We start from the raw sequence: 27974 nt of genomic DNA, 5'->3' as shown, positions 1-27974 counted from the left end.
TCTGGTCGGTGCCTCAGATCAGTGGAGGCCACACCTCCAGACTCACAAACAGCTTCTTCCCCTGGGTCTTTCGGGCTGTCAACAAACACTATCTCTCTAATGTGTGAGTTGTTTTGTATATTGTATATTGTTTTGTATACATTCCCTCTTGGCTGTATATATTTCTTCTGTTTGCTTTTTATTCTTGCTGTCCGCCACAGTTGGTGTGGAGCACCCACAATTTCGTTGTACACGTACAATGACAGTAAAGGGCTATCCTGTTCTATGCTAATATACGGGGGGAAAGTATGCAAACCTAACATGCCTATCACATTATACTTATACATATATCTTGGAATAATTTAAGAGACTTGGGATATTTCAGAATACCAAAGGCAGAAGGACCCTGAGATTACCAGTCAAAGAAGGGTGGATAATTTGAGCCCATACTTAACCCCTCCACTACGAGGGAAAAAGGCGTATTAGTCGCCGGAAGGCAGGCTCAGGCTCTTAGGTTGGTCCAGGGACTACCACCGGTTGTCTGTGTTTGCGCGTCTGTCGGGTGCTGCTGCTGACTACAGAGGAAATTGACCTCTGGATTAGCGTTAAAACAGTCACGGTACGTAGCTTAGTTAGCCCAGGTTGAGTTTTGCAGCTTGGGATGAACTGCTCTTTGTTTAATTTTGCTTGTGTCTTTATTTGAAGAGCCTCGCTGTGGCTGCTAAGAGGCCTCAACTAACGTCGACATTAGGCGTTAGCTTAGCTATAACATTGTGCATGGTAACGCTAGCTTCCTGGTTAGCCTAAATTTTAACCGATAATATTAAAATATTATGGTTGAGCAAAAAGCAGCGAAGACAACTTTTATGTGTTTTAAGTAATAACACGCAACAGCTTCAGTTGTCTATAAACTGTATTCAAATAAAAGGTAGCTGCTCGACTAGCATTGCCGCTGTTTAGCCCGTGTCGTCGGTAGCTAATCGTTGGTTAGCTCGAGGTAAGCTTTAACGTTTGTTTTGAGTTTGTCTAATACTAAGGTCCGCACAGGTAATTTTTAGTTATTTATTTAGTGGGATATTATTACCGTATTCGACTAATAATCATGTAAACGATCTTTTTTGCGATAGCTGACACATTAACTCCCAGACGTAGAATAGCGGATGCTAATGCGTGTTCACTACTAAGGTTCGTAAGTTTGTTTTTTCAGAAGTGTTGTCTCCTTGCACAGGCTTTTAATATCTTAACGTGTTGCCTTATAGATAATGCCCACAATAAAACTACAGAGTTCTGATGGGGAAATCTTCGAGGTGGACGTTGAGATAGCCAAACAGTCTGTCACCATTAAGACCATGCTTGAAGGTAAGTGTTGAATCACGGTAAACGTTTTGGTTATCAAGTCACAACTGCCATAAATAGGACACCCCGCAGTTAACAAATATAGGGTTTATACTTCATTTAATTAAACCATAATATGGACATAGGCTACAAATGTGTAATGTTTGAATCTTTTGACAGATTTGGGAATGGATGATGAAGGAGATGATGATCCCGTTCCCCTTCCTAACGTGAATGCTGCCATCCTCAAGAAGGTACAGAATGCTCATATTGAAGTGTCCAGTGGGTTTTTTGTTCACACACAGACTGTGGGTGGTGTTTTGTTGGATGTGGGAGGGGTTGATTCCTTGCTTCCTGAGATGCTATTAACTAATGGCGTTCATCTCACCTGCTCTGGAGAAGGTTATGTTTTAGATCCATGCTTCCCAAATGGTGTATGTTGTGAGGCAAATGCCCTGGAGTTTTCTTACAACCTTAGTTTATTATAATATGAGCAAGTGATGAATGAGCTGCTTTATCAGCAGACCTACTTGGTACACACTAATTTCCCATACATAGGCAAATTATATTTACCAAAGTTTAAGATGGAACCCCAGCCTGTTGTGTGGCCTGACACAAAGGTTCCGATTGATAAGGACGATGAAAATTTGAGAGGGGGAGTGAATGACTTTCTTTGGTAAAGCAAGTAAACACTGGTCCACAGATTTAAAATGAATAAATGTCCGAAGAAAGCAGTGTTAAAGCTACCTCTCATGGCTTTAGGTGGTCAGGGTTGGCAGAAATTGTTTGGCCATATAATCATTTGCTAATCTAAAAAAGAATTTGGAAGAAGAGGCCATAGAATCTGTGTGCCTTGAATTTTTGGGCTTTGCTTGTGGTTGTAGTTGGGAGGCAAATGTAAATGAAAGCGCTAGCTTCTAGCCTGTGATGGTGTCCTCGAAGATGATGTAGACTTTTGTATATGGTGAGAGGGTCTAAGCAGAGCTCGTAAGTGGCAAAGAGTGGTACTTTGTGTCCTGCGGGTAAGCTCGCCTAAGAATTTGAATTGGGTTTGGTTGTCTTCCACTTATAGTTTTAACATTTTAGCACTGCCAGGCTAAAGCTGAAAGAATAAGCTGAAATGATCTTCTGTGCCAGTCAATCAAAACACATCTTAGAAGCACATTGTAATAATCTAGGAAACTTGTGTTATAGCTGGACAGTGTAACAGTGTTATAGCTGGAAAGAGCTGCTGATGTATTTTCTGAGCGTAATGGGCTCAGATGTGGTTCAGAGTTTCAACAAAATCTGAACATCAAAGTTTTGAGGTGGACCTGGAAAAATGGACAAAATGCGATTGTTTCTCATCCTCAGTTTTACCTTTTATTTTCATGCCAGCAAATCATCTAATCACAATTTGGCAACCGAGAAGTCCTGATTTTTATATATATTTTTTCTCCTTACTACTCTCATTCCTACACTTTCTTACAAGGAGGTAACGACCTGGAATCTGTGTGAATTGATCCTAATTTGTGGCAAAGAATTGCCATTTAATTTTGGTATTCAAACCTTTTATGGGCAGTTTAAACAGCTGATGGGTGCTGTGCATAATGGGTTACCTTGGTTAAAACCACATGTTTATTTGTTATTGTCTGTCTTTCTTTTTCAGGTGATTCAGTGGTGCACTCATCACAAAGATGACCCCCCTCCTCCTGAGGACGATGAGAACAAGGAGAAAAGGACAGATGACATCCCTGTATGGGATCAGGAGTTCCTCAAAGTGGACCAAGGCACCTTGTTTGAACTCATTCTGGTAAACATACTTGAATTATTTTGCATTTTCTTTGGATTGAACTACAACTAACAGGTGTAAGCAAAACCTTGCCCTATACCTAACCTTAACAGCAACCCCTGCACATGGTTGATCATCACATCATTGCAAATGAATCTTACTGAGTTGTCTATATTTGTATTGAAGCAGTTTTAATAGAAAAAGGACCTTTTTAAAACAAAAGAAAACAAAAACAGTGGTTAACAGATGCTCAGTTAAACTGCAAGCCTGTCAATGGTGTCCCTGCAGTTAGCTACAGTGAAGTATCCCTCCCTTTCTTTGCAGTGACTGTCACATAATCCCACTGATGTGTCTGTCACTTAATCCTCCTTCTCTGAGTCCTGAGCTGCTGCACTTCACCCAACCTTTTTATTTATTTTTTGTTTTTGTTTTTCTTTATGTCCTCCTCCACTGCTTCTTTCCTGGTGCCTCTGTCTTAAGCCAGTTTTTGGTTATGGCCTTCTTTGCTGCAGAAAGGAGAATTTTAGCCAAGTAGTGGTCTTTACATGTACAGCACCTTCAAAGTATCCAAGATACAAAACAAGGCAAGTTCTGGGAATTATATAATCTAATATATCACAGAGAGGTGAGTGAATTTTGACCCAGAAAGTGTGAAATTTTTCTACATTTCTAGAAAATGTGTGTATGATCAGCTTCCAACACTGTTGTTGTGTATTGGTTCGTTTATTTTTAATCTTAGGTGTAATAAAAAAGCAAATTAGTTTTTTCCCAAATGAATTTTCTCCACTTTAATGATTGAGTTGTTTTTATGTTCTTTCCACGTTTCATACCACACTTTCTCAGTGATGTTTTGAAACCAAAGTCCAGTTGTCCTGGTCTAAATTTTTCATCGAAAGCAACCCATTTTAGCAATCCAAGCTCTTTACCAATTCCTAACTCCTTTACTGTGCCATATCATATATTTAATTTAAAGGATATTATCGGGTTCCTATCTTGGTCTTTAGTTATGTATTCAGGCGTCTTTTTTAATACCTATGTTTGTTTGAATTGGGACATGGAGTGTGGAGAGCTCCACATCCTTCCAGCGAGCCCCATAATCATCACTACACCAATATGTTATCTGGCGTATCTGTGCAGCATGAAAATATTCTTTTAAATTCCTTTCTCTCTCTCTCTCGATCAAAGGCCTTTTTCTTTGTCAAAACGTATCAACTGAGCCGGTATATTGTCTTTATGTAGTTGCTATATAATGTGTAGGGTCCTTCTAATATCTTGTGCCGGTTTATTTTTGACAAAACCTGCTTTGTCCTCCTCTATCAGGTCTGGTATAAATGACTGGAGCCTATTGGCCTGCATGTATAGCGCTTTTCTAGTCCCTAAGGACCCCAAAGCGCTTCACACTACATTCAGTCATTCACCCATTCATTCACACACTGGCGATGGCAAGCTACATTGTAGCCACAGCTGCCCTGGGGCGCACTGACAGAGGCGAGGCTGCTGGACACTGGTGCCACCGGGCCCTCTGACCACCACCAGTAGGCAAACATGGGGTTAGTATCTTGCCCAAGGATATTTGGCATGCAGCCTGGGATCAAACCACCCACCTTCTGATTAGTGGCTGACCTGCTCTGCCACCTGAGCTACAGCTACAGCCACCATTAAGACTGCAGTGTAGATTTTATAATCAACATTTAACACTGATATAGGCCTGTCATTTTGGCAGTATTCCTTTTGTGTTTGTGCTTTTGGTAGTACTGTGATAATTGCCTCCCTCCAAGAGAGGGAATCACATGTTTAGTGCGACTCTAACTAAAAGTCAGGTGGAGTAAGGGTATCAGTTCTTTTCCAGATTTCTTATACCATTCAGCAGGAAACCCATCACTGGATTTCACCCAACTTTTAACGTTATCTTCTCTTTATTGGGCGTAATGACAAAAGGGTACGATATCACAAGCTATAAAGACAACACTATGCTATGTCGTGTGATTTTAATCGCTGTTTCGTAAGTGTTCAGGTGCTTTCCCAAAAACGGCCAAAAAAAGAACACAAGCTATTCTCTGAAACTACTTTTTAATGGTTTGTGGGTTTGTGCTTCACAACAGTGCTCTCGGTGCCGCATCAGAACTATGATGCGGTCTTAGGGTCAAAAGCTCAACAAACCTACCAACAACTTTTGACATGTGGTGGCGGCGGACAGTAAAAACAAGACCTTCAGCTGGCAGGAGGCAGAGAAACCAAAGCAGAAGGAAAGTTGATGTTTTGCGTTACAATTAAGGGAATTATTCCACATTTGTTTGTATTGACCACAGGAGGCAAACGCTTTTCTCATGCACTCTGTGTGTGGGTTTTTTCCCCCCCGCTAAACAGGTCTCGAAAGGCTTGACATTTTTTTTTTTTTGCTTGAGGTTTTAAATGTTAAGGTTGTGCTTTACACTGAGAAGTCCAAATACTTATGTGAATTAATGCATTTATAGTGTTGTAGCTTGTGTTGTATAGTTGTCTCCCAAGTACTCTGTGTGAGAGAGAGGGAGAGCGGCGTGCATTCATATAGTTGAGCTGTGGAAATGGCATTTTTCTTTATGTATTCAAACTTCACAGTTGGCAAAATCTACTTGAATCTACAAGGACCTGTCACAGGTCTGTGAAATATCCTACTGGCTGTAGCAGAATTGGTTTAAATGGAAATGGTCTGGCTCTGGAGTGCTGATCCAGAGTCAGCAGCTGGAGTTGATAAATAGTGGCTTTTTTTTTTTTTCTTTCTTTTTTTAAATTGTAATCACTTTTATGAACCTTTCTATATACAGTGTTTATTTTGTCTTGTAGTCCTTTTAATATGCTTCATCTTTCTTAGAAAAATTATTTCTTATACTTTATTTATTTCGCTCAGTGGCCAGTTCAAGCAAGACACAAATGTTGCTTAGCAACAGCTGGAGGTCTGGTGGTTTGGGCAACTGTGTTTAGAAGAGGGAGGGATTTGGAAAGACTCATTTATTCATTTAAAAATAAAAAAAAAAAAAAAAAATTTCCCCTCCACCTTTCTCAACGTGTGAAACAACATGGAGTGATGTTGAGGTTCATGTAAAATGTAACCTTAGCAATGCCTGGAAGAGATGGATAAATGGGTGGTGTGTCTGTAGCTTCGTGGAAATGAAAGCGATGGTCCTGCGTCAGTAACCTGAGTTGACCCCACCCCCCGTGACTTGAATATGTTTACAAGCACAAAGGCTGAGAGGAAGGGGTTCAGAAGAGCACAGCAGCTGCTCCTGTGCCTTATGAAAATCAATGCAGAAGTCTTATTAAGCAATCACTGCTCAGCATATGTAAGGCTAAATGGTTTCTACAGGGTAATTTACTTAAGGACGATGGGAAAGGTGTGGTGTGTGGGGGTTTTTTGTTTTGTTTTTTAAAATAAATTGTATATAAATGCTTTTCAGGGATAACTATCATCCCTCATCAGACTGGATTGGTAATTCAAAATACGCTTTTTACTTTATTCAGGTGTAAATAACAAATCCAAAACACAATATGCTTTGTTGGGTTCAGAGATCTAAGTGTTGCTGAGGTATCAGTTGTCCTTGTGTGCTCTTTCACCGCCTCCCTCCCTCCTGCAGCTCCTCATTCATATCTCCATGTTTCTGTTTAGGCCGCCAACTATTTGGACATCAAAGGCCTGTTAGATGTCACCTGCAAGACGGTGGCCAACATGATCAAAGGCAAAACCCCAGAGGAGATCAGGAAGACTTTCAACATCAAAAATGATTTCACAGAGGAGGAGGAAGCCCAGGTACTTATTCCAACCCATCAGCTGTCTGTCAGAAAACAAAAGACTTTCATAAGCAACGAGAAATCACTTGGATGTTGCGGATGGGATTAAAATGGTGATCACAAAGTTGCCTTCCACACCTTTGTGGATTATTAATTTGTCCCTCTCTTCCGCAGGTACGCAAAGAGAACCAGTGGTGTGAAGAAAAATAAGAGGAAGATCTTGCCAACACTACCACACTGAAAAGGATTCTCTCTGCTAACTGGTTGCACTGGCGTTGTTCATACTTGTTAATATTTACATTTAGTATATTTAGAGCCACATCCCTCGCTCCCCCACCACCATCACTTTTCCTTAATTTCTGATAATAGCATGACTATTTTAACTTGCCTGTGTGGTGTCATTAATTTAAAGCCAAGCTCTCTTCTGTTTGCGCACACTCACGTTGTGTATTGACATAAAATAAATGGTCCTGGTTTCACGGCTTTGTATCCTTTTAAAGATTCGAAGACTCCTCAGATTTCCCCTGTTATTAACTGCTCTGCCTTTTTTTTTTTTTTTTTTTTTTTTTTTTTTGTTTGTTTTTTTAAAACTTGACATTGTTTTCTTTTAGGTTAAGTGAATGAATAAAATGCATTTTTTGACAATGGATATGCGAGGGTGAATTTGTTTTCTTCTTTTTGCTCTGTAAATGTGTCCATTTTGTGAAACCATGTCAAGGAGACGTTTATAGGAAAAGTGAAGTTTGAGGTAGAATGATTACTTTGTTTTTAAATGCATAATGTCCCCCTGGACTCGAAGTACTTGTGTTATCACGCAGCGTTGGGTAACACATGCGCTGTTGTAGCGAATTGAAAACTTTTCCCAGTTAAGCTCTGATGCTGGTTTTTGGGATGCTCAAACATACTGAAGGAGTAAATAAAACATTAAATGGATGGTGTCTGTCACTTTTTGTTTTTAGTTGTGGTTGGTGGGGGTCTAAATCTCAAGGAATCGTGGACCAGATAGTCAAAACACTTTATTACAACAATCAAAAACACAATAACACATCAAAGGCATTTAAAAGAAAAAATAAAATAAAATGCTGGACATCTTTGAGGTGCTGCCACTATTGCAAACTACTTCTAGCACAATAGCTCTCTCTGGTGGAGGGAAACTATATTGCTGTACAAAAAAACTCAGCTTCTAGTTTGTCCACAGAGTAGAAACTAAGCAGAAAAGAAAATTAAAGCCTTATTAAAAAAATCAAAATGTCTGTTACGTTAGCTGTAAAAATGCAGAGTAAGACCATGACACTTGACAAAAAAAACTTTGCACAAGACAAACGAATGTATTGCTTTAAGAAATGGTAGAAACGAACTTTTTTTAAAAGAATATTTTTTAAACTTTTTTTTTTTAATTTTTTTTTTACACAAAACCATATAAAAGTTTAATTATAAAACTTTACAACACAATGCAATATAATAGTACCCATTTGGTCTCAGTTTAATCTGCTGCGCTGGAAAATGTTCAAAGGAAAACAAGACTTAAAAGACTAACACTCTTCTGAGGGATTCCCACCTGTAGAAAGCCTGACCTTAAAAATCATGAGATTCATACAAAAAAATACCACTAATTATGCAAAAACACAAACAATGTAACAGTTGGTGAAGCCATAGATTGACAGCCTGAAAGTGCCTAAAAGTAATGTGAACTTCAGAATTTTCTTTTTAAAACTGCTGGAAATATATATTTATATATTTTTTGTCAAAGAAGCTGCACAAGTATTCATGAAAATGTTTGGGGAAGAAAAAGGGGGAAACTTAGAGTCAGACTGTGTAATGGCAGCTATTGAAAGTGAATCCATGCCTCTTGGAATCTGAGGTTCTGCTGGTCAGGTTGGGTGGCAGTTGGTCCTTGCTCCCCTCTTGTGGTTCTTATAAATGGGTGATAACATTTCCAGGAGATGGATGTGATGGTGAAGCTTTAAGAGTAAAAGTATGTCAGATTGTCATCGCTATGGAGTTACTTATCCATAAAGTATGATAATCACTTCAGTTGAGTTTTAACTGCAGCAGGTGGAGCCAAAGAACCGCAATCATTTTTTTATTGTTTTGTTTTTGCATGCACCTTAGCATTGCTCGCTACTATGTGTTCTAAAGCTGGTGGATTTTTGGTCACCAGTTCAGTGACTGGATCCTTCAAATTGGCTTGTGTCCTCAGCTTAATGTAATGTCACGTGACAGATCTCTTTGAGAAGGACTTTGTGACCGTAAAAATGCAGATATTGACGAATCCAGCCTCTGAACTAAGAGACAGCTACTGTCCTACTGAGGATAGGGTGGGGTAGGGGAGGGATCGATGCCTTCAACTTGCTCCTTTTTCTGTAACATCAAATGAACCTCAGGGGGAGGGGGTGTACATAAAACTGATGTCAGCTGATGAGGATGATCGTAACGGCTCTGGAGGAAGCTGAGGAGTGTGGGGGTTGTTGATGCGAGCAGACCACAGCCATCACTGGGTCTCTGTTAGCACTTTGAGAGAGAGTCCTGCGGCCTTGGCGGCCGACAGCACCGACGGGCTGTGCGTCTGCTTGCTGGACAGTTCCGGGTGTGCGTGGGGGTGCTTTGCTGCGAGCGTGCGGAGGTCCCCGCGTTTGCCGGCAGACTGCTGCGGAGTTAAGCGCGTGTGTGAGAGTGCATGCGCTGGCGGAGACAAGGGGAGACGTGCCGAAGGGGAGGTGGGCGGCGGGGAGCAGCCCGGGGAGGGGGGCCGCTGGAGCTGGAAGAGACGGTGTCGGGCGGGAGAAGGGGACGGGGGAGAGTCTATAGCACTTAAATCTGAAGAAGTTGGGCTGGGGCAGCCTCCTCCTTGAAGGTAGCGAATGCACTTCTTTTTCCTCCTAGGAACAGTCAGAGAGAGTTATCTGTGAATAAAGTGTGGATGGTAAATGTCAGCAGGCTTTAGTGAAGATGCAACATTCACACTGAGGTCAATGAGCAGGGACACAAATGGACACAGCGAACAATAGCAGTATGTGGATGTCTCTACGTGAAGGAGGTCAGTTCCAGAGCAATGTAAATGCCACCATTTGCACATTGTGAGTCTCTGTGCGTTTATGGCGAAAGGGTGGTTTCTGTTAGACACGCAATGTGCATCACAACAGTGTCAGATGCAGATTGGCTTACTACAGCGCCAGTCTGTGTTGCTCCAGGACGACAATAGCAGCTGACCAGTCGTGCTGTTATTTAATTCAGTTTTGCTTATATAGAGCCAAATCACAACAACTGTCACCTCAAGGTGCTTTAAATTACAAAGCAGAGATCCTACAATCAAATGAGAGCCTTTGAGCGAGCAGTTGGCGACAGTGGGAAGGAAAAACTCCCTTTTAACAGGAAGAAACCTCTGGCAGAACCAGGCTCAGGGAGGAGCAGCCAACTGGTTAGGGGTGAAGGGGCGGAGACAGGACAAAAAACACACTGTGGAAGAGAGGCGGGGTTTAATGACAACTAATGAATAAATGCAGTGATGTGTAAGGATATAGTGAGAGCTTCAGTGACAGGGATTTGAGAATGAGGGGAAAGTTTGCTTTCCTGCTAGCTCGTCATCTTATCCTTAAAATTGGAAAGGTCTCGTGTTCCCTTCCCATATGAGATGGCTGAGGGATGTCATGACCTACTTGAAGTTAGGAAAGCTTAAATATGCTAGCTGTGTAAGACATGGGCCCTGCTTACATGGGAATGTCCATAACAAACCAATTTTTCTTCCGTTTATGCTCGTTTGTGTGTGCGTGCTGCTGTTTGAGTTGTTTGTCATTCTTCTTTTATGCACCCCTATTCTGAAATTGTGTCATTTATATTTAAATGTTGACTGCATCACATTAGAACTGAATTGCAGAGCAGACTGTAAGGGAACTTTCTTCCTTTCAAAAGGGAGTTTTCCCTTCCCACTGTCACCAAATGCTTGCTCACGAGGAGTCTGATTGTTAGGGTTTTTTCTCTGCAGTATTGTAGGGTTTTTACTGTCTTGAGGCGACTGTTATGTGATTTGGTGCTATATTAAAAAACAAAATTCAAACAGTACTGTATAAAATCTGATAAAGAGAAGTTTAAAAAAAAGAAAACACAAAAGTCAGACATTGTTTTCTTTTTGTTTTTGTATTTTTTCTTCTGTTTTCAGTTGAAGTTTTTAATTTAGCTTTAACATAGTGTAGTTTAAAATAGCCCCTTCCATCCTGAAAGGCTTGAAAAGCCCTATTGGTCAGTTGAAATGACAGTCCTGTAGCAACACTAATATGATGTCATAGGAATGACAGCAGTACAGCTCTAATCCCAGGTTTGAAAAACTGAGATATAATTAAAAAAAAGGAAAAAAGAAAAAATAGATAAAGATAAACATCTGATACAATGTTGTGCAGGAAATATCTTTAATTTTGGTCCTTGGCAATAGAATAGTTGCAGCTGACCAGGGATGCATATAATTATTAATAGTAGGGAATCTAAATCTTCATATCTCTTCTGAGCAGCTTAGATTTAACCCCTGACAAATACTGATCCCTATTAAAATGAAACTAAACCAAAACAAGAAAAGCCAAATAAATCAAATTGAAATGAAAAAACAAAATATAATAACTCTCATCTGAATTGTGGACACCGGACCTTTTGTGAAATAAAGCAACTCGTTAAAATCTTTAAAAAGATTTCATTTTTTGAACTCTTCTCGCACCTTTATGCTAAGCTAAACTTGTGAACGTCTGCTTCTATAGTTGATGCAAAGGCTATAAACCTTGTTGATCCTTTCATCCACACAAAATCCTGATAACTGAAACCAGGGAATACCACTCGACTTTAAAATGAGTTTTAAAAAATCGCCTCCGTGATTATATTAGTGCTATTAGCATGAATGAATGAACTCCTTTGATTAAAGATTTAACACATAGAGCCTGCGAGTTGACACTTTCACTTAACCTAAGCACCACAAAAGTAGTATTAGAATTGCGTAGCGATTAGTTTGGAGTTTCAGTTTTCTACTTCTTTTTGTTCTGAACCGAACGTATTACATGTGTCTAATAGGCAATCAGCAGTAACCCTGCTGTGCTTTGTGAGGTGTTATACTTAAAAGCAGACTTGTGTACCGCTGAGTGCAGCATCAAAGCAGTTAACAGGATCCCATGATCATTACCAGAATATGATATGAGTCACCGGGTTTAACCGCAAGGAAAGGCGCTAGGCCATATTTAGAGAGGGAGAGAGGCAGGAAGAGTGCAATAGAAAGTGATTTCTAAATGTCAGAGTTCACCATCAAAAGGCGCCCGTTACCACATCGCATGAATGGAGAAAGTTGAAAGCAGATGGGCATGAGAATGCCGTCAAAATGCAAAGCTGCAGGGAGCGCGCTAGTGTGTGTGTGTTTGTGTGGAGCTGTGGTGATAAGGATTTGCTCTAACCACATTCAGCCCCCTTTGTTCTCTCAAAGCGAAACAAACTCACACACACACACACACACATTCAGATTTCCATGACGTGATGGTGGGGAAGACGACAGGGTTTCTACAGTGCTGTGGTGGTAGAAACTTTTTCTGCAGAACCACACAGATCCCTGACTCCTGCAGCAAAGCCGTTGGGCTGCCGTGCACCGTGAATCCTGGCGCGTCTCAAACCCGGCCGTGCGAGCTGCTGACGGGCCCGCTTCTGATCATTTATCTTGTGCCGCTGCCATTCGTCAGCTCTCGCTGGGGAGAAACGCATCCGAGAGCGCTGCAGTTTTGAGAATGGATTTAAAAATAAATAAATAAAGAAGACAAATGAGCTGCTCTGGCAGATAAATAAAACAACTGGTGAAGCCGGCGTACCTGATCTCTAAATAATCCCTGCGCACCCAGTTTCCTTTTACTTTTGTAAAACACCAACTGCCTCGGACTAATCCAGTGCTGACAGAGGGAAAAGAGGGAAATTCCCAGCTTGAGTTTAGAAACGTGGCTCCCGACATGTTTTAATGATTCCAATATGGCGACCTTGGAAACATACATCTGTTTGAGCTTCTTCACTCAAAGAAATATTATGTGGAAGTTTGACCTTTGACAAACGGTGATGCTATTACAATTACATAAGGAAGGAATAATACTGTTTTTTTGTTGTTGTTTTTTGAAAGAGAGCATTTTAATGAGTGGTATTCCCCTTTAACCTCTAGCCATTCACTACAGAGGGCCTGCTTATGCAAGGCATTATGCCAGTGGTGCTGAAGAACCCAAACTAACCTCGATGGTGTGGGTGAGACATCACATATATATATTTACAGACTTAAATATAGGGGTGGAGTGACGGGGTGTGAAAACATGTCTCTAAATACATTTTTAACTCATGCGACACCTCTAAATCTGCATGTCTGACCTTTTACCTGCAAGTAAACACATGACTGAAGCCTAACTAAAGTTAGCATGTTTCGCTGTTTGCTATATATTAACTGCATATGTATGGGTTCTATTTGCAGAGCAGCAGGTTAGTGAGAGATGACATGCAGACCTCAAACACGAGGAGGTAGAGCTCGTCTTGGCAGGTATAATCACAATAGGGGAGGGGGCTTGTCTTCATTCAGCAGTTTACTTGTTGGACAAATGAAAAGGCTGAAAAAAAGGCCTGGAAAACAGAAAAAAAAACAAGCTTGATGGGATTAATGAGATTGATGCCACCTCCAAGACTGCTCTGCCTCCTACGGCATCAGAGAGACACGATGCACTTGAGCGGTGTGAGAAGAAAGATGGGGGAGTCGTGAGCATAGCGTGGTGCTGCGGAGCGAGTGGGGTGGATGGTTGGTACACACCTGCAAGGACCGCACCAGTCCGTTTGTTGGTTGAGGCCGAAGCGAGCCCGGCATTTCTTAGGAGAGCCCGGGTCTGAGCACAATGCGTGGCATGCACAGGAAAAGGGGAGGAGGAAAAGCAGAGGAAGAGGGGAGGAAACAGGTTAGACGACAAAAGACACAGACAAGAAGGAGACGAAGAGAGAAACAAGCTCGTCAGGGCAGGACAAAAGCACCGTTTGTTCGGAAAAAGCCATCAAGTAAAACTGTTAGTAGATGGTTACGGCACAATGCGACATTAACAACCAGCAGATCAACCGCCCAACACAACTTAGTTAAACATGTGGGTCAGTTAACACACAGAGGAAGAAGCAGCCGTGCTGTCACGCTGTTAGTACTGGACCTTTCAAGGGTTTTCAGTTTCTAAAACGACGCCCAAATCCAAAAAAAATATATTTTCCAGTTTCTGAAACATCTGCTGAAAATACCCTAATGTGCACAAGTCTTGAGCCACCCCTCATTTCTTTATATTTTGTATGTAAAACAGGAAAAACGTGCAGAGATTTACTTAAATGTGCAACCATATTTTAAAATACAGTCTATAAGACACAAACAGAGTTAAAGTCAATATTTAGTATGATCACCTTTATTCTTCAACACAGCCTGAACTCTCTTAGTCAAGCTTTCTTGAAGCAGTCTTCAGGAACAGTTCTCCAGGCTTCCTGAGGAAGTCAGAGCTCTTCTTTGGATGTTTTCTGGCTTCTGTCAAGATGATCCCAAACCGCTTAATTAAGCTGAGGCCTGGGCTCTGTGGAGGCCAATCCATGACTAATAGTGCTAATAGTGTCTCACTGTGTGTTTTTCTATGATTTTACTGCATTTGCAGTATGTTTGGGATTATTGCCATGCCTATCGGACAATTTCCAGCTGGTTTTGCATAGTGCACAGGTGTCGAACTCCAGGCCTCGAGGGCCGGTGTCCTGCAGGTTTTAGATGTGTCCTTGATCCAACACAGATCATTAAATGGCTAAATTACCTCCTCAACATGTCTTGAAGTTCTCCAAAAGATCTGGTAATAAACTAATCATTTGATTCGGATGTGTTGACCCAGGGTGAGATCTATAGCCTGCAGGACACCTGCCCTTGAGGCCTGAAGTTCGACACCTCTGGCATAGTGGACATAGTTCCATTCGGACAAGATCCCCGACACCACTGGCTAAAATGTCGCCCTCAACCATGAAGGGTTTCCATTGTGTTTTACAGATGGATTCATCACTCCATAAGACCTGTTCCCACAGATTTTTAATCCAATTCTTGCATAATCTGATATACTTCAGCCCCTTCTCCCTTAAGAATGGCTTCTTGACTGGCATCCTTCCACTGACACCATTTGTGATGAAGCTTTGGGTAATATCTCTGTGCTTGGTGTCTTTGGTAAAACCATTTAACCCTGATTTATCAATCTTTCAAATATAAAAAAGAAACAACAACAACAAAAATCTCTGAAAATGTTCAGGTACAAGTACTGGACTGAAAAGAAAAACACTAAAAGACCTTCAGAAAGCCTGGAGAGCTACTGCTCAAGACCACTTACAAAGAAATGAGGGATGGTTCTGGACCTACACAATACTGTAAGTAAATATACTTCGGTGTTACTGCACGGTAAAATGAAGCATCGTGCCAGTTAAGGCAGAGCACTCAGGTCGCTCTAGCACGAGCTGAGGGGAGACCAAGGCTCTTTTATCTGCTGCCGCGCATCGAGAAGACGCCGAACATCCACGACCTTCTTTAAAACAATCACAAAAGTGTTACAACCTCTTATCGTCTCACCTTTGATGCCATCGTGCCGATGCTGTAGTAGCTTTTATAGTATTACCACAAGCACTCAAGTGGTTTACTTGGGACGTGGATAACTACCACGTCTGCGTTCTCAAAACCGAACAGGTCAGAGCTGAGAAGCTTGTTATTGTTCATACATGGCGGAGGTGGAAAAGGGAAAATGCTAGTCATGCGATAAGAGTTTTTGATTTCCTTTCTGCCACGATGGCTGACTTTCTTTCTTTTTTTTAAACTTGGAACAGCTAAGATCAGCACAAAGTTTTGCACACTGGGATTCAAATGTTTGTAATTGAGGTTACATGGAAAGCAGAGTGGGTGGGTGGTTTGACGTTTGAGACACATCCTGCACACCGAGATGCCGTGCCGCACGCAGCGCCAACGCAAACTCAAGCTCGACTGAATTCTCTGAAATCCAGAAGTCTTGGCACTGGTCATTTTCTGTGTGTGTGGCTTTTGAAAAAACGTTTAACCATCCGTCAGACGAGAGCAAGGAAATCCATATTTAGAGGTTTACCTGTGTTGGAGTCCTGCTGCTTCTCCCTTTTTCTCCTCTTCTTCTTGCCCTGTTTGAGGAGAAGAAAACAAAACAAAAAAAAAAAGCCAAAGAAATGAAATGAGTCGGACTCTTGACTGCACTGCTGACTACCAGCAGATCTTCCAGTTCATTTGGCTTATCTCAAGCAGGATAAAAGTTACGTGCAAGTGTCTTAGATAACTTTTAATCACCGTGTTCGGCTGGCATTTCTATCAACTGAAATCTGCACAGTAAAGAAGCTGAAGGCCTTAATAGTAAAGGGGGGAAACGTGAATTCAGATTAAAGCCATTGTAAACTCCTAACTGTTTTCATATTCGTGTTTGCATTTGTTCTGTGTCCCCAGGCTGATTGTAATGTGTGACTGTTGAGGTAAACATCAGAGCTGTTCACACAGATCCGGTGATGGTGAAGTGAGGCCTCATATTTGGGTGCGATGAAGGATGTGGGCACAGAAATCTACCGCCTACGCTTCGATGTCTAACCCTCCTCAGCTCGCTGTCAGCATTGTATATGTGGTTACTCCTCTTGCAAGTGCACCATTCTGAAGCTTCTTAGTCTGTGGGCGTATGTGTGTGCGTGTGTGTGTGCATATACTAGCCTATATGTAGTATAATAGTGTATGTATTTTGTTTTTTTTTGAGTGGGGGAACTGGAGGAGAAACCCTCCACAGGTGTGTGGGCGATATGTGGAACTTCACTTCCTGTTTTGCTCGTAGGTCCAGTGGTTTGTTTTTAACTCAGAAGGAGAACAGAGGGCAGCGAGGACACTTGGTAGTTTGTTTTTTATTCATTTATTTATTTTCCAAATGCATCAGACGATATTTAAAGCTCAGTCCTTCACCTATAAACAGTTTGTGGACTGATCATCAAGTGGCCCTTTCAGGCTCTTTCTTTAAAATCCTGGACTTTGTGATCGATTCAAAAGCATTTTGGAGCGTGTCGTGTCACTAACAATATATCCCAAGAATATTTTTACACTAAAGGAGCATTCATGGCAAAATCTACTAGTTTTCCCTAATTATTTATCCATCTAGACCGCTCTGATTTGAGTTGCGCACTTTTGAAGGAATTCTCTTAAAAGTAATGGAACTGCAGACTAATCCACAGTGCAGAAGGAGAACTGCATCTGCCTGTGATGAAAACTTTGTGCTCACGACAGACAGCACGACAGGATGTAAACACTAATGGTGACCCCCTTTTTTGAACTGAGCATCTGCAAGCTGTCTCCAGCTGGCGGATGTGGACAGTGAAAAGAAAATAGTTCCTTTGCGAAAACGGGGTTTTGCTGTTTTTGATCCCTGAACACCTGGAAGCAAGTGCAACTGGCAACTCAAGCCAAAACAATCTAAACGGGCTCCGGTGGAAAACACATATTTGTTTGAGGTGAACTATCCCTTTAAATTCTCCAAACTTGAACCGTATGCCTATCAAAAAGCCACAGAGTGTGGATTATGCTTAATTACAGTGCTTAGAATCGTGACATTTAAGAGCCGTTTAAGAGGTGAAGACAATGTTCAAAGCTCCGTGCATACAGCGACGGCTCCTACACCTGCGATCAGAGAGTATTAAAGCTCTGGTTTACAACACCTTCACAACAGCATGAGGGTAATTTCTGAGTGCAGAAATAACACTCTCCGGGTCGCCTCGCAACCCTTAATTTTGACATATGCGGTCACGGGGTATCTTCTTGTGATACTCTGTTATCTGTGTGTCAGTTTAGATGTTTCAAACATGTTAGAAACCACAGTCCAGATAAAGTGTTACCAAGTTCCCACGCCTGCCTGCCTGCCTGCAGAGTTCAGCTCGGTAACCAATCACGTGTAGAGAAGCAAGAGAGTGCAGGCACAGCAAAACATAACCGGGGTTGTCTTTCTAACAGAACATCCACAACCTCCTTTACAGACGTCTTGCTGTGTTGCTACAAAAATGAAGGTGCTGTGTTTTGAAGCTATATATTAAGGCAGTGAGGCCAGCCATGCAGCCCTGCTCTCTGTTAGTCGAGCAAACGGGCTGATTTATACCTCTGTGTGATTTAGTGTTTCAAAGGTTAACATACTTGCAGGCGTAGCAGCTGCAAAAGCGTAGGCCATATCCAAAACTGACCAATCACATCGGCTCGTGTGGCTGCCGCCGCCTGCGTGCGTGCTGTCTGGGAGGCTGACATGGGTGAGTCACTCAGATTTTTTGTTTTGGTTTGTTTTTTTGGAAGGTGCATGCAAACTTTGCAACAGGAATACCCACAACCCCTTTCATGCAAATCCTCACATTAGTTTTTTTTTTCTTCCCCCCACCACAGAGGTATAAATCCACCATAAGACGTGTCCCTACCCAATCAGCTTTATTCTTTTCCCCTGCGACCCCGCTAAGGCCCGCCTCCTGCAAGAGTTCAACAGCAAACTGAGAAGTCAAAGGCACACAGCAGGCCAGAAACTAGAATGCATGCACCACATAAGTTTATTCGTTGTATTTAAGAACACTGGCATTGAGAGTGTCAGAAACAACAGATTTCATGAGACTGATCCTGTTCTTGGTTTCACTTGCACAGAAATCACACCAGAGAGCAGGTTCTGATTAAATGGTTTTCTCCTTACAGAAAACAAAGCGTGAATAGCTTCTGCTGATTCCTGGCTTTTATTTTAATGCATCTGGAAGCTCAGATTGGTATAAATCAATGACCCAAGAATCCAAGGGGAGGATTTTATTTCAGAAAATACCATTTGCATCACTAGAACTGCAGTTTTAGAAGTTATTTTAGGGGGTGGGGACATTTTTTTTCTTCCAATTTTCTTTTTTGTGTGTAATTCAGCACAGTTTTCAGTGCATTTTTAGAGCTCGCCACAAGAAATCACTGTTTTCCGTAAACTGCGGTAAACCAGTAACAATGGAAAATGATGTTCACTGCAGATACTGCAACATTCCCTGCCTTGCACACCTTTATTTTTCCATTTTAAAAAGTGGGAGAGCTTTTGCATATCCCTGCTTTTGTTTTCAGACGGCTCAGGAAATTAGTCATATCGGCTTGTTTTTCTTCTCACTCTGAATAGGCTCATGAACACAGGGGAGGGAGGAATAAGAAGAACATATTCTTACGTAGTTGTCCCTAGCAGACCAAGTTGGGTAGAGCTGCATGTGCAGTTGTCTTTCCTTTCTGGCCAACTCGTAGTACTTGGCCTGTTCCTCCCGGGTCAGTGCATGCCACTGGAAACACACACAACAAAAGGAAGGTCAGTATTTTCACAGACTTGCCTTTATACAGTTTTTGGGTTTTGGGCAATAAAGTCTTTGATAATGGCTTTGAACTGATCTGATCATTAAACTCTCTTTCTATTGAGAATATACAAAAAAGTGAAAATAGTACAAAGAGAGAAACTTAAATGTTATTTTTCTGTGTGGAATATGTGCTCATTTTTCACTATAAATGAATTATAACGGAGATTTTTATGACAACAGGACGGTTTTTCTCTTTCTACGGCACAGATGAGCTGGATGTTGTTTTTAAATGTTTCTTCATCGCGTGTCAATTTGCATTTGCTGCCGTCGGTGGTTTCCTGAAGTGTTCCTGAGCCTTTACTGTGATAACAATCGCAGAATCATTTCTGTTTTTAATGCAGCGCAGCCCGAGGGCCCCAGGCTCAGTTTTCCAGGCCTGTTCTCAAATCCTTTGACTCTCCTAATGATGTTATGTACCGTAGACACAGTTTTACATTTAGGAGGGTAATTTTTAAACCTTGTTAACTACTGGCCATTGAAGTCTTTAATAAAATGAGAAACCTCTCTCCATTTTTCCAGAAGAAAGGCAGTGCATCTCTGGGACGCTCTCTTTATAACATAATCATGTAAGGATTTGGAGGATACAGGGGTTTGAAATGTCGGCTCACAGGAGGACGCTTCCTGGTTCGAACCCTCTGTGTGGAGTTTGCATGCTCTCCCTGTGCCTGAGTGGGTACTACAGGTTCAATAGACTGTAACTCCTCTTACTTTTTTTGCACTACTGCATGAGAATAAGGGGCGGATGTGGCTGAAAAAATGAGTCATCTACTAATCGGAAGGTCAGTGGTACGATTCCCAGCACCCATGAGCACTGGAGTGTGTGTGTGTGTGTGTGTAGTGGTAGAAAGTGCTGTGAGTGTGCAGGTAAAGTAGAGAAGTGCTAGATAAGTACCAGTCTGGTAAGTGAGGGAAACAGAGTTCACATTACCTCTCATGTTCCTCATGTGTGAAATTACTGACTGACCTGGAAACAGGATTAGTCTGCTTTTCAATGTGCATGCCTGTGTGTGTGTGTGTGTGTGTGTGTGTGTGTGTGTGTGTGTGTGTGTGTGTGTGTGTGTGTGTGCGTCCCTCACCCTTCGTCCCAGGATCTGATTGATGGCTGCGCTCTCTTTTAATGTGCACTCGGCGATGACCTTTGCCCTCATCTCCTTCATGTAAAGCATGAAGGCGTTCAGAGGTTTCTTGATGACCGGCTTCTTGGGCTCCTTCTCCCGCTTGGGCTCCACCTGTGGCTTCCTGATGAAGACGTGGGGTGAAGGAATGAGGCTGTGAGAACTTTATAGTTTCTTACACTGTGACAAAGGGTGGAGCCATGAATATAAATGTACCTAAAACGGAGCGAGGGGTATACTTACACGTACATGCTCCTGTCATACTGCTCGTGATCCTGTTTGCCTGTAGGGGGCACTATGGCTGGATGGGGGATCCCTGTAGGATGCATGCCCGATGGGCCGAGCATCAGCGAGTGAGAAAACCTGGTGCAGGGTAAAAAGAAGAAGAAAAAAAAAGCAGAGGAAAGGGGGTGGGGGGGATAAGACAGAGAAAGGGGGGGGGGGGGTGACAAAAAAGGTGAGTTCATAGAGATGCACTGAGGATAGGAGGCGGCAGGGCGGTAAGCATCAAAGCAGGAGCGACAGTTTTATGTAAGCAGTGAGGCTGAAAGCATGGAAAGTCCACTGGGCTTCATATCAGTGTTGTTTGTGTTTCATCTTGTGTCTACAGCTGAGTAAATGCAATACAGAACACGGGACAAATGTGACAAAGAAGCTCTTTAAAGTTTATTTTTGTGTAAGAGTGAAGCCATCATTTATCACCACTAGAGGGCGACCAAACATTACTGAGCGAGAGAGAGGGGAAGTGGGCACTGAGGGGAAAACGCTTCTTCGTGTGTCACACACCTTGACTCGTAGGGAGCAAAAATGCATTCCACCAATCATGATGTGATCTAGCTTTGTATTTCCCTCATATTTTCCTACCTGTTTGCAGGTTAGTTATGCGATATCTATCAGTAATTTGTCCCTAATTGTTCCATTTTGGGTTGTTAAACACTGTGCCTCTTGTCAACAGACCAGAGTCACTGACAACAGGCTATGAGGAATCCCCAGCCTGTCTGGCATAACAGGCTGGGGATTCTTCGCCTATTTTAGGCAACTAACACAAAGAGAAAGCATCTGTGTGTTGCAAGCAGAGATCTTTAAGGGTTTGCAAATTTGACTCAAGACAAAAACCCTCTTAAACTCACAGTGGGTTCACACTTAATTTTCCCGTGCGTGTGCTTGCAAACATGAAAAGCATCTGCAATGACGACTAAAAGAACACTCTTTTTTTAAAAAACATTGAAGTTTTTACAGCGAGATAAAGACAAGACACAATTACAACCAGAACAAAGCTTAAGGGCAGCGAAAAGAAAAAATAAAGCAGCTGTCCTAATGGTTGTTTCTATTTCTCTGTGTGTGTGTGACATTTCATATTCTGCAGCAGCGATTAGCTTGGCTTGACTCAGCTTCTTTTTGGCGAAACACTGAACTGGTCCTGTTTACAGCACACTGGCTCCAATAGAATTTTACAGAAGCTGTCCAAAGAAATCAGGCCGAACATGAGTTTGCCACGGTGAATGGAAAACGCCTGCTCAGACGTTTGAGATGTGCTATAAACAGGAGTTGGTGATGCAGAGCGTTGCCCTTTTTTTCCCCCCAACCCCAACTCGGATCGGGTTGGCTCAAGCTGGCCAGTCGGCTACGGTACCTGGAGTAGGACGATGCGCTGGGGAGATTGGAGGGGTAGGGCTGCCTGAATCCACATGGGGACAGGGCAGGATAGACAGGCTGGCTCTGCCTGCCACAGCACAGCAGAGGGAAGAGACGGGAGCAGAAGATTTTAATTTAACAGGTAAAAGTTTTTTTGTTGTTGCCCTTAATGGTTAAATTAAGGAATTAGGTGGAAACAGATTCATTAAGGTCACCTAATGGAATGCTTCCAGAACCATTATTCCACTGCATAATCCTCCAAATTCCCAACAAACTTCCTTACCCCTGAAATTTGCTGTCATTCCTGTGCCTTTCCCATCCTTTAACATCAATATAAGTTGTCTCTTAATCTGGTGGAAAGTTTTGCAGAGATGCTTTCGAACACTCATTCAGCTTTTCTTTTTTTGTTCTGTGCGTGCTCAGGCATACATTTCTTCAAGTCACCCATGTACATTTCATACCGCATTGCATTTGAATACGCAAACAAAACAGAATTAAACCCAAATAAAATAAACTTCAGGACTTGTGTGTTATTTGATGGTTCTAACATAAAGTTAATTCACAATCCTTAAAGCCCGTCGTGATGCTGTGATGCACCCCCTGGAAAGCCTGGATCAGCACTGTTGACAGCTGTGCGTCAATACTTGACTTACTGGGAGCACAAACAAATACTCACACCGTGGGAGGTCGCGGGTGGGGAGCGGGTGTAGGGAAAAGCCTTTGATATGTAGAAAAACCACCCCCCCCTCCCCTCCCAAAAAAAAAAACCTACCTCCAGAGAGCAAATGCAACCATCCTCCCCTTCGACTGACTCATCCTGGTGTTTGTGAATGTCAGCACACGCTCGCTTGCTCCACATCTACCATTTACACCACCTTTGCAATCATCATCATTATCATCACACTCTGCTATCTCCTTTTAATCTCTTCCTCTTTTTTTCAGCTGTATCTGTTCTCCAGAGGTTTTTTACATTCAGAAAAGCCCAGCAGCAGAAACCCTAAACTGGGACGAGATCCGGAGATTAGTGGCCTCAGCTCCGGCTGTAACCCTGTTTCAGCTGAGGCCACGCTACGACACAGTTTAGACAAAAGCGGTTCAAACTAAATGGCCCATCCACTTTTCTTTCTTTTTTCCTTCATATCGCTGAATCTAATGAGTCAAACAGTCCACTAGTCAGTCCAATCCTCTTTAATCCATAGCCACTAAAATAAATCAAGTTCCCATGTTATGCATTTAGGGTTTCCCCCCTTTGTTTAGTGTGCTCTATAGCTCCTTGTGTTCTGCAAAGTTAGGAGGCCACAGAAAGCACTGCTGCTGCGCCACCCGAAGCTCCTTGTTTGTAGTACAGGCTTTTCTCGTGACTTATTTACATCACTATGTAACAAGCTTGCATAGTTCACACCTAGCCCTAACAGCTCCTTCAACATGCTGGCAGTCAAAACAATGAGCAGCTGCCTCCCAACCTGCACCTGAAGAACCCAGGAACAAGCACATGACTTTTATTTTTGATTGCATTGTCCTTGCAACCACAGAGGAAAAAAAGCTCAACTGCTTGTTAGGAATCATCTGACTGTAAACCTGTTAAAAACTTGAGGCATACTCAAGTTAATACCCACTTCTACAGTTTGATAGAAATTGATCTGGAGCTGCTGCAAAATGTACTCAGTTATTCCTTTGCCCACTCACCACCTCTCCATTAACTTTAATAAAATCCGGCTTAGTAGTTGCTTTTTAATGCGATCTCGCTGACAGCTACTTGGTCTCCGCCTTGGTGGAGGAATAAATGGTCACGATGGGGTTGGTTTTGGAAACAATGTCAATGCATGAAACCAATGTGTGACGTATTAACCTCTGCAGGGGGCCGGGGGGGTTGTTAGCCTACAGCTCTTAAAGAGCTGAGTCTACACTTGAACAGCTATGGTATGCAACTAATACACTCACTTTTGCCAGGTCAGCTGACCAGCCAGTGCACACTAGGCTTTTAAAAAGGGAAGCCTTAAAGAACAAAGATCTAAAACAGTGTTTCAAGCGGGCGCAGTTTGTTTTTTTCATGTTTTTTCTTCAACATTAACGCATCTAAACCCATTTTAGTAGACTCCCAAGATTCAATCTTGAACTTTTAAATGAATACAATATTAATCTAATTGCCCACGCCTCCTGTGGACCTTCATTTGTCCCTACAAGAAGAGAGTTTGATGCTTTATCTCCAAAAGAAACCGCAACTGCTCTGATGCCAAGACCCTCAAAAAGACTTCAGGTGCTTTCTCAAAGGGTCGGTAAGTACAGTATAATTGTTTTGGATTAACAGAGTTAGAATTGGTCACATGACATTCAATCATCAACCAGACCTCCATACTTGTGATTTAAGCTGCTCATTGATAGAAAATAAGGTTATTAGTCATGTTCTTCATATTCTTTTATTTGTTATTTTTCTGTTCTCTGATAACAGCTTACAATTTTGATTTTAAATGTCTGCATCGCTTAAAGCAAGACTCTTTGGTCAGCAGGAGGTAAAAGCTTTTATAATTCCTGATGTAATGGATTTAACCAGCCAGCAGGCTAAAGGGACGGTTGGAGGTGGTCGTGGAGGGACGGACTTAAAGACAAAAAGAGAGAAAGAACAGAAAACAACAGTTTGACATTTAACTGCTCATTCTCCATGTTATTCCCGCCTCCTCCTTCCACAAAGAAGCACACTATAAGGGGCCAAAACAAAGCAGATAATCTGGGTTAAAGGAGATTAACTGTTAGTAATACTTGTGAAAGTCCATGATGAAGAGCTCTTGTCTGAAAAAGATAAAAAACCCCGGAAATCACAGACTTGAGAAATGTCTAGGGACATGCAGCTTGTCCTACAGAAGCACACAAAATAAAGAAAACACAAAGAAAAAAAAATAAACACACACACATGTAAGCTAATGCCCACAAAAACTTTTTAAGCTTTCATCCCAAATCTCCATGACATTTGATGTAAGCCTTTAACTATTCTGAGAGGGGATTTGTCCAGGCACAGATGCTGTAGGTTGGAATAAATGGATTTGTGTTGATCCATAAATCAATGGGACGTTTGACATTATAAGTTCACAATCAACCAGCATGACATTGGAGGCTCACAATCAGCTCTGAATGGATGGAAACCTGGATGACTGAATATGCAACAGATGTGCCCGTTTTAGGTGTCCAGCGTAGCTTTCTGCATCGCCGCTTTTTGCACGCCGAGCCCATGAGAAACAGACTTAAGGAATTCTATCACTAGAAACACAGTGCAGTGGCTACAACTCCAAAACCAACATTTTCTTCATTGTTTGGAAATCTTTGAACCCACCCGATTGTGATGTTTGCAGCCATCAGGACATCTTTAAAGACGTGTTTCATAGAAACATCCTTCAGTTTAAAGACCACAAAACGCTTCTTTATATATAGAGAAAATGTGCCGCAGAGGACTTTCTTGAGGCCAATCACCATTACTTTGATTGACCTTTCATTTAAAATTTGCAGCTGTCGACACTCATTATGTTTTAACCAGAGGCCACGGGTCGAAGTCCTCAACAAACAGGATCAAAGGCTGTGGCTTCCATGACAACGGGTTATCTGAGCTGACACCAGATGAACCTGTGATGTATGCACATCGGCATAGGTCAATGAAATGATAACAGTGTTTGGGAAAAAACGGGGATAACAGTTTGGAGGCCACTGCGGCTCCTTTAATCAGGCTGAAAGAGGAACATTGGTGGGGTTAAGGGTTAGTTACAAGTTTGTGATGGGAAACCTGGTCCAGAAGAACACCACTGATTGGATTATGAAGCATAAACTATAAAGACGACATTCACATATCTTTGATATTTCTGACCAACATTTTAAAACACAAAAGATATGCAGTTTACTATGATTACTATGCTGGAGCAAAGTATAGTGTAGCTTTAATTTGTGGCTTCAACTAATAATTCTTTTCGATATTTCTCTTTGACAATTTTAGTCTATAGCAGGCTGCCAAACATAAGGCCCAGGGTCTAGAATCGGCCTGCCAAAGACTCCAATTTGGCCCACTGGATGGCTTTGGAAAATGCAACATTTTGTTTAGATATTTAACTGTGTTTTCATTAGTTGTATGGCTTCTCCATGGCTATTTATTCTTCGCAGAAGAAAATAAGTAATAGATAAACAAATAACTACCAGAAAGTTCATATTTTTTTACTGTATACTATAGAAATGTATGACTTTTACAGTGAGTTCATAGTTTAAAAAAGAGAAGAAAAAAAGATATTCTTTCAGTAATTTCTGTAATTTTACACATGCAATTCTTACAATTGAAACCCAAAGCCACATGTCTTTATCCTGTAGAAAAACTGAGCTGTACTGTTGAAACTGCACTTCTTTTTCTTATACTATGTCAGGGATTAAATGTGCAGTTAAACTTCTTTACACTGACAAAAAGATGAGTTTCACTGGTCAGTCCCACTTATGATCAAAGTGGGACCCAATGTAAAATGGGTTTGACACCCCTTTAGGTTTATAGGACGCTGGAAAATACTGAAAAATGTCCATCAGACATCACCAAAGCATAGAAAACATGAAAAAACCCCATTGGATTCAGAGGGTAGGGCATTGTTTTGTCCCACTTTTAGTTAGGAATGACACAAATGATCTAAAGTCCTGTGCAGACAGCCAGACATGCACTTCTTTTCCAGTGCAGGGCTTCAACATCTGGTCACTTTTCCATAATAGCCACAGCAGCAATTTTACCAAGTCAGACCTGGTAACGTTTACAGAACATAACACAAGTCTGAACTGAACGCAGTCGCATTAGCAGACAGGCACGCACAAGATTACAGCTGTAAATCTCTATCATGTGTCCCTGAATTGCCCAGCTCGCTATAAAACACGACTGTTTGGAAGAGGGACGCAAATATCGATAACACGCACACCATGACCTTACATCTTAAATCAGCTGCAGCGAGATGAGGACTTTTCTCAATTACTATTTCTTGCATTTTCACTATTTCCTCATCCATAAGAGAGATGTCAAGAATGTGAATGCCTCACAGCACTGAAGCACAAGTACAACAAATGGTGTGAATACCAAGGAGAGACAGAGAGAAAGTCTGTGCTGTGTCTGAACTTTGATGTGAGCACCTGAATGACATCCCTTTATCAGACTGGTGAAGGTTGCAAAGGTACGTATCGCCCATCTGATTTAAGAAAGGGGCTAATTTGACTCACCAACTCATCGAGGGAGTGATCTGGCTGACGCCACCAGGAGGGAGGGAGTAATATCCTGAGAGGTCCTGGGACTGATGCCTGTGAACGCCTGGAGGACACACAGACACACACACATTAACATCATTGTAATCAGGGTTTTCTCAGTGTTTGAACATCCCCAGCCCACAGGTCTGATGGGTTTAGCAGTGTAAGCAGCATAGGAACCTGCCATTAAACACGTTAACACACTGACTCACATATTCTCGGTCACTGTGGCATACTCTGTCTTTCTGTGTGTGTGTGTGTGTGTTTGTGTCTTCCACTAGAAACCAATGATGCCAGTCGGTTTCACTGGTTTATTCCACACAAGTCGGGGTCTGTCGTAAAAGCGGCCACATTTTAAAAACCCACAACGACACGGGCAGACGCACACCCAGACGAGCATCCAAACAAACACTCTTTGTCTCTACTTTTAGCAGAAATGTTTTCGAACAAAAGAAACACAGACTGCTTGACTCTGTGCCCTCACACAGAAAATATCCAGTCTCTCTCTTTCTCTCTCTCTCTTTGTGCCCTTCAAAGGAAGTCATTTGTCAACAGGCAGCACCTAGCACTTAGCGCGGCCCGGCTGCTAACCTGTGTTTGCAGCAGAGGAATGCTCTAGATGACTGTAATTTGGCCGCGGCTCCGGGCCTGTTTCGGGACCCCGAGCCGCTATAAATCTGGATGACAGGAATGAGACTGAGTCAGTCGAC

General features: G+C 42.0%; 2 protein-coding genes across 7 annotated transcripts in view; one reads left to right on the top strand and one right to left on the bottom strand.

Moving 5' to 3' along the window:
- Positions 1–56: 56 nt before the first annotated feature.
- On the top strand, positions 57–7783 carry skp1 (S-phase kinase-associated protein 1). Of its 3 annotated transcripts, none has more exons than XM_085289600.1 (6): positions 57–103; positions 1239–1338; positions 1495–1568; positions 2963–3106; positions 6729–6869; positions 7025–7783. In XM_085289600.1, exons 2-6 carry the CDS (start codon positions 1242–1244, stop codon positions 7058–7060), a joined length of 492 nt encoding a protein of 163 aa, XP_085145726.1. In that variant the 5' UTR covers positions 57–103; positions 1239–1241; the 3' UTR covers positions 7061–7783. The 3 variants fall into 3 exon arrangements, with proteins under 3 accessions (XP_085145726.1, XP_085145725.1, XP_085145727.1); XM_085289599.1 differs by lacking the exon at positions 57–103 and adding an exon at positions 439–598; XM_085289601.1 differs by lacking the exon at positions 57–103 and adding an exon at positions 919–976.
- A 70-nt stretch (positions 7784–7853) lies between these two features.
- tcf7 (transcription factor 7) overlaps positions 7854–27974 on the bottom strand; it is a 75194-nt gene continuing 55073 nt past the window's right edge. The window contains exons 5-13 of one of the 4 annotated variants that reach the window (XM_085289595.1): positions 27241–27328; positions 22019–22108; positions 20629–20748; positions 20347–20509; positions 19091–19198; positions 18329–18376; positions 15979–16027; positions 13647–13719; positions 7854–9729 (exon numbers count right to left, since the gene is read on the bottom strand). In XM_085289595.1, the coding sequence (XP_085145721.1) occupies positions 9342–9729; positions 13647–13719; positions 15979–16027; positions 18329–18376; positions 19091–19198; positions 20347–20509; positions 20629–20748; positions 22019–22108; positions 27241–27328 (1127 nt within the window). In that variant the 3' untranslated portion in view covers positions 7854–9341. The remainder of the gene's footprint in view (positions 9730–13646; positions 13720–15978; positions 16028–18328; positions 18377–19090; positions 19199–20346; positions 20510–20628; positions 20749–22018; positions 22109–27240; positions 27329–27974) is intronic. The other 3 variants (XM_085289596.1, XM_085289597.1, XM_085289598.1) reach the window with 3 other exon arrangements.

This window comes from Mchenga conophoros, linkage group LG10 (genome assembly GCF_057382185.1).
Source record: "Mchenga conophoros isolate Kocher_MC1m ecotype Shallow Benthic linkage group LG10, M_conophoros_male_GT1.1, whole genome shotgun sequence".
Classification (NCBI taxonomy): Eukaryota; Metazoa; Chordata; class Actinopteri; order Cichliformes; family Cichlidae; genus Mchenga; species Mchenga conophoros.
Note: the sequence above shows the minus strand (reverse complement) of the source record. Positions and strands in the feature narration are given on the sequence as shown.

Bases quoted from the DNA above. Each gene is read 5' to 3' on its own strand.
- skp1 (XM_085289600.1), top strand. From the start codon at position 1,242: ATGCCCACAATAAAACTACAGAGTTCTGATGGGGAAATCTTCGAGGTG. The intron at 1,569-2,962 runs GTACAGAATGCT...TTTCTTTTTCAG, and splicing joins ATGCTGCCATCCTCAAGAAG to GTGATTCAGTGGTGCACTCA. The intron at 6,870-7,024 runs GTACTTATTCCA...TCTCTTCCGCAG, and splicing joins CAGAGGAGGAGGAAGCCCAG to GTACGCAAAGAGAACCAGTG.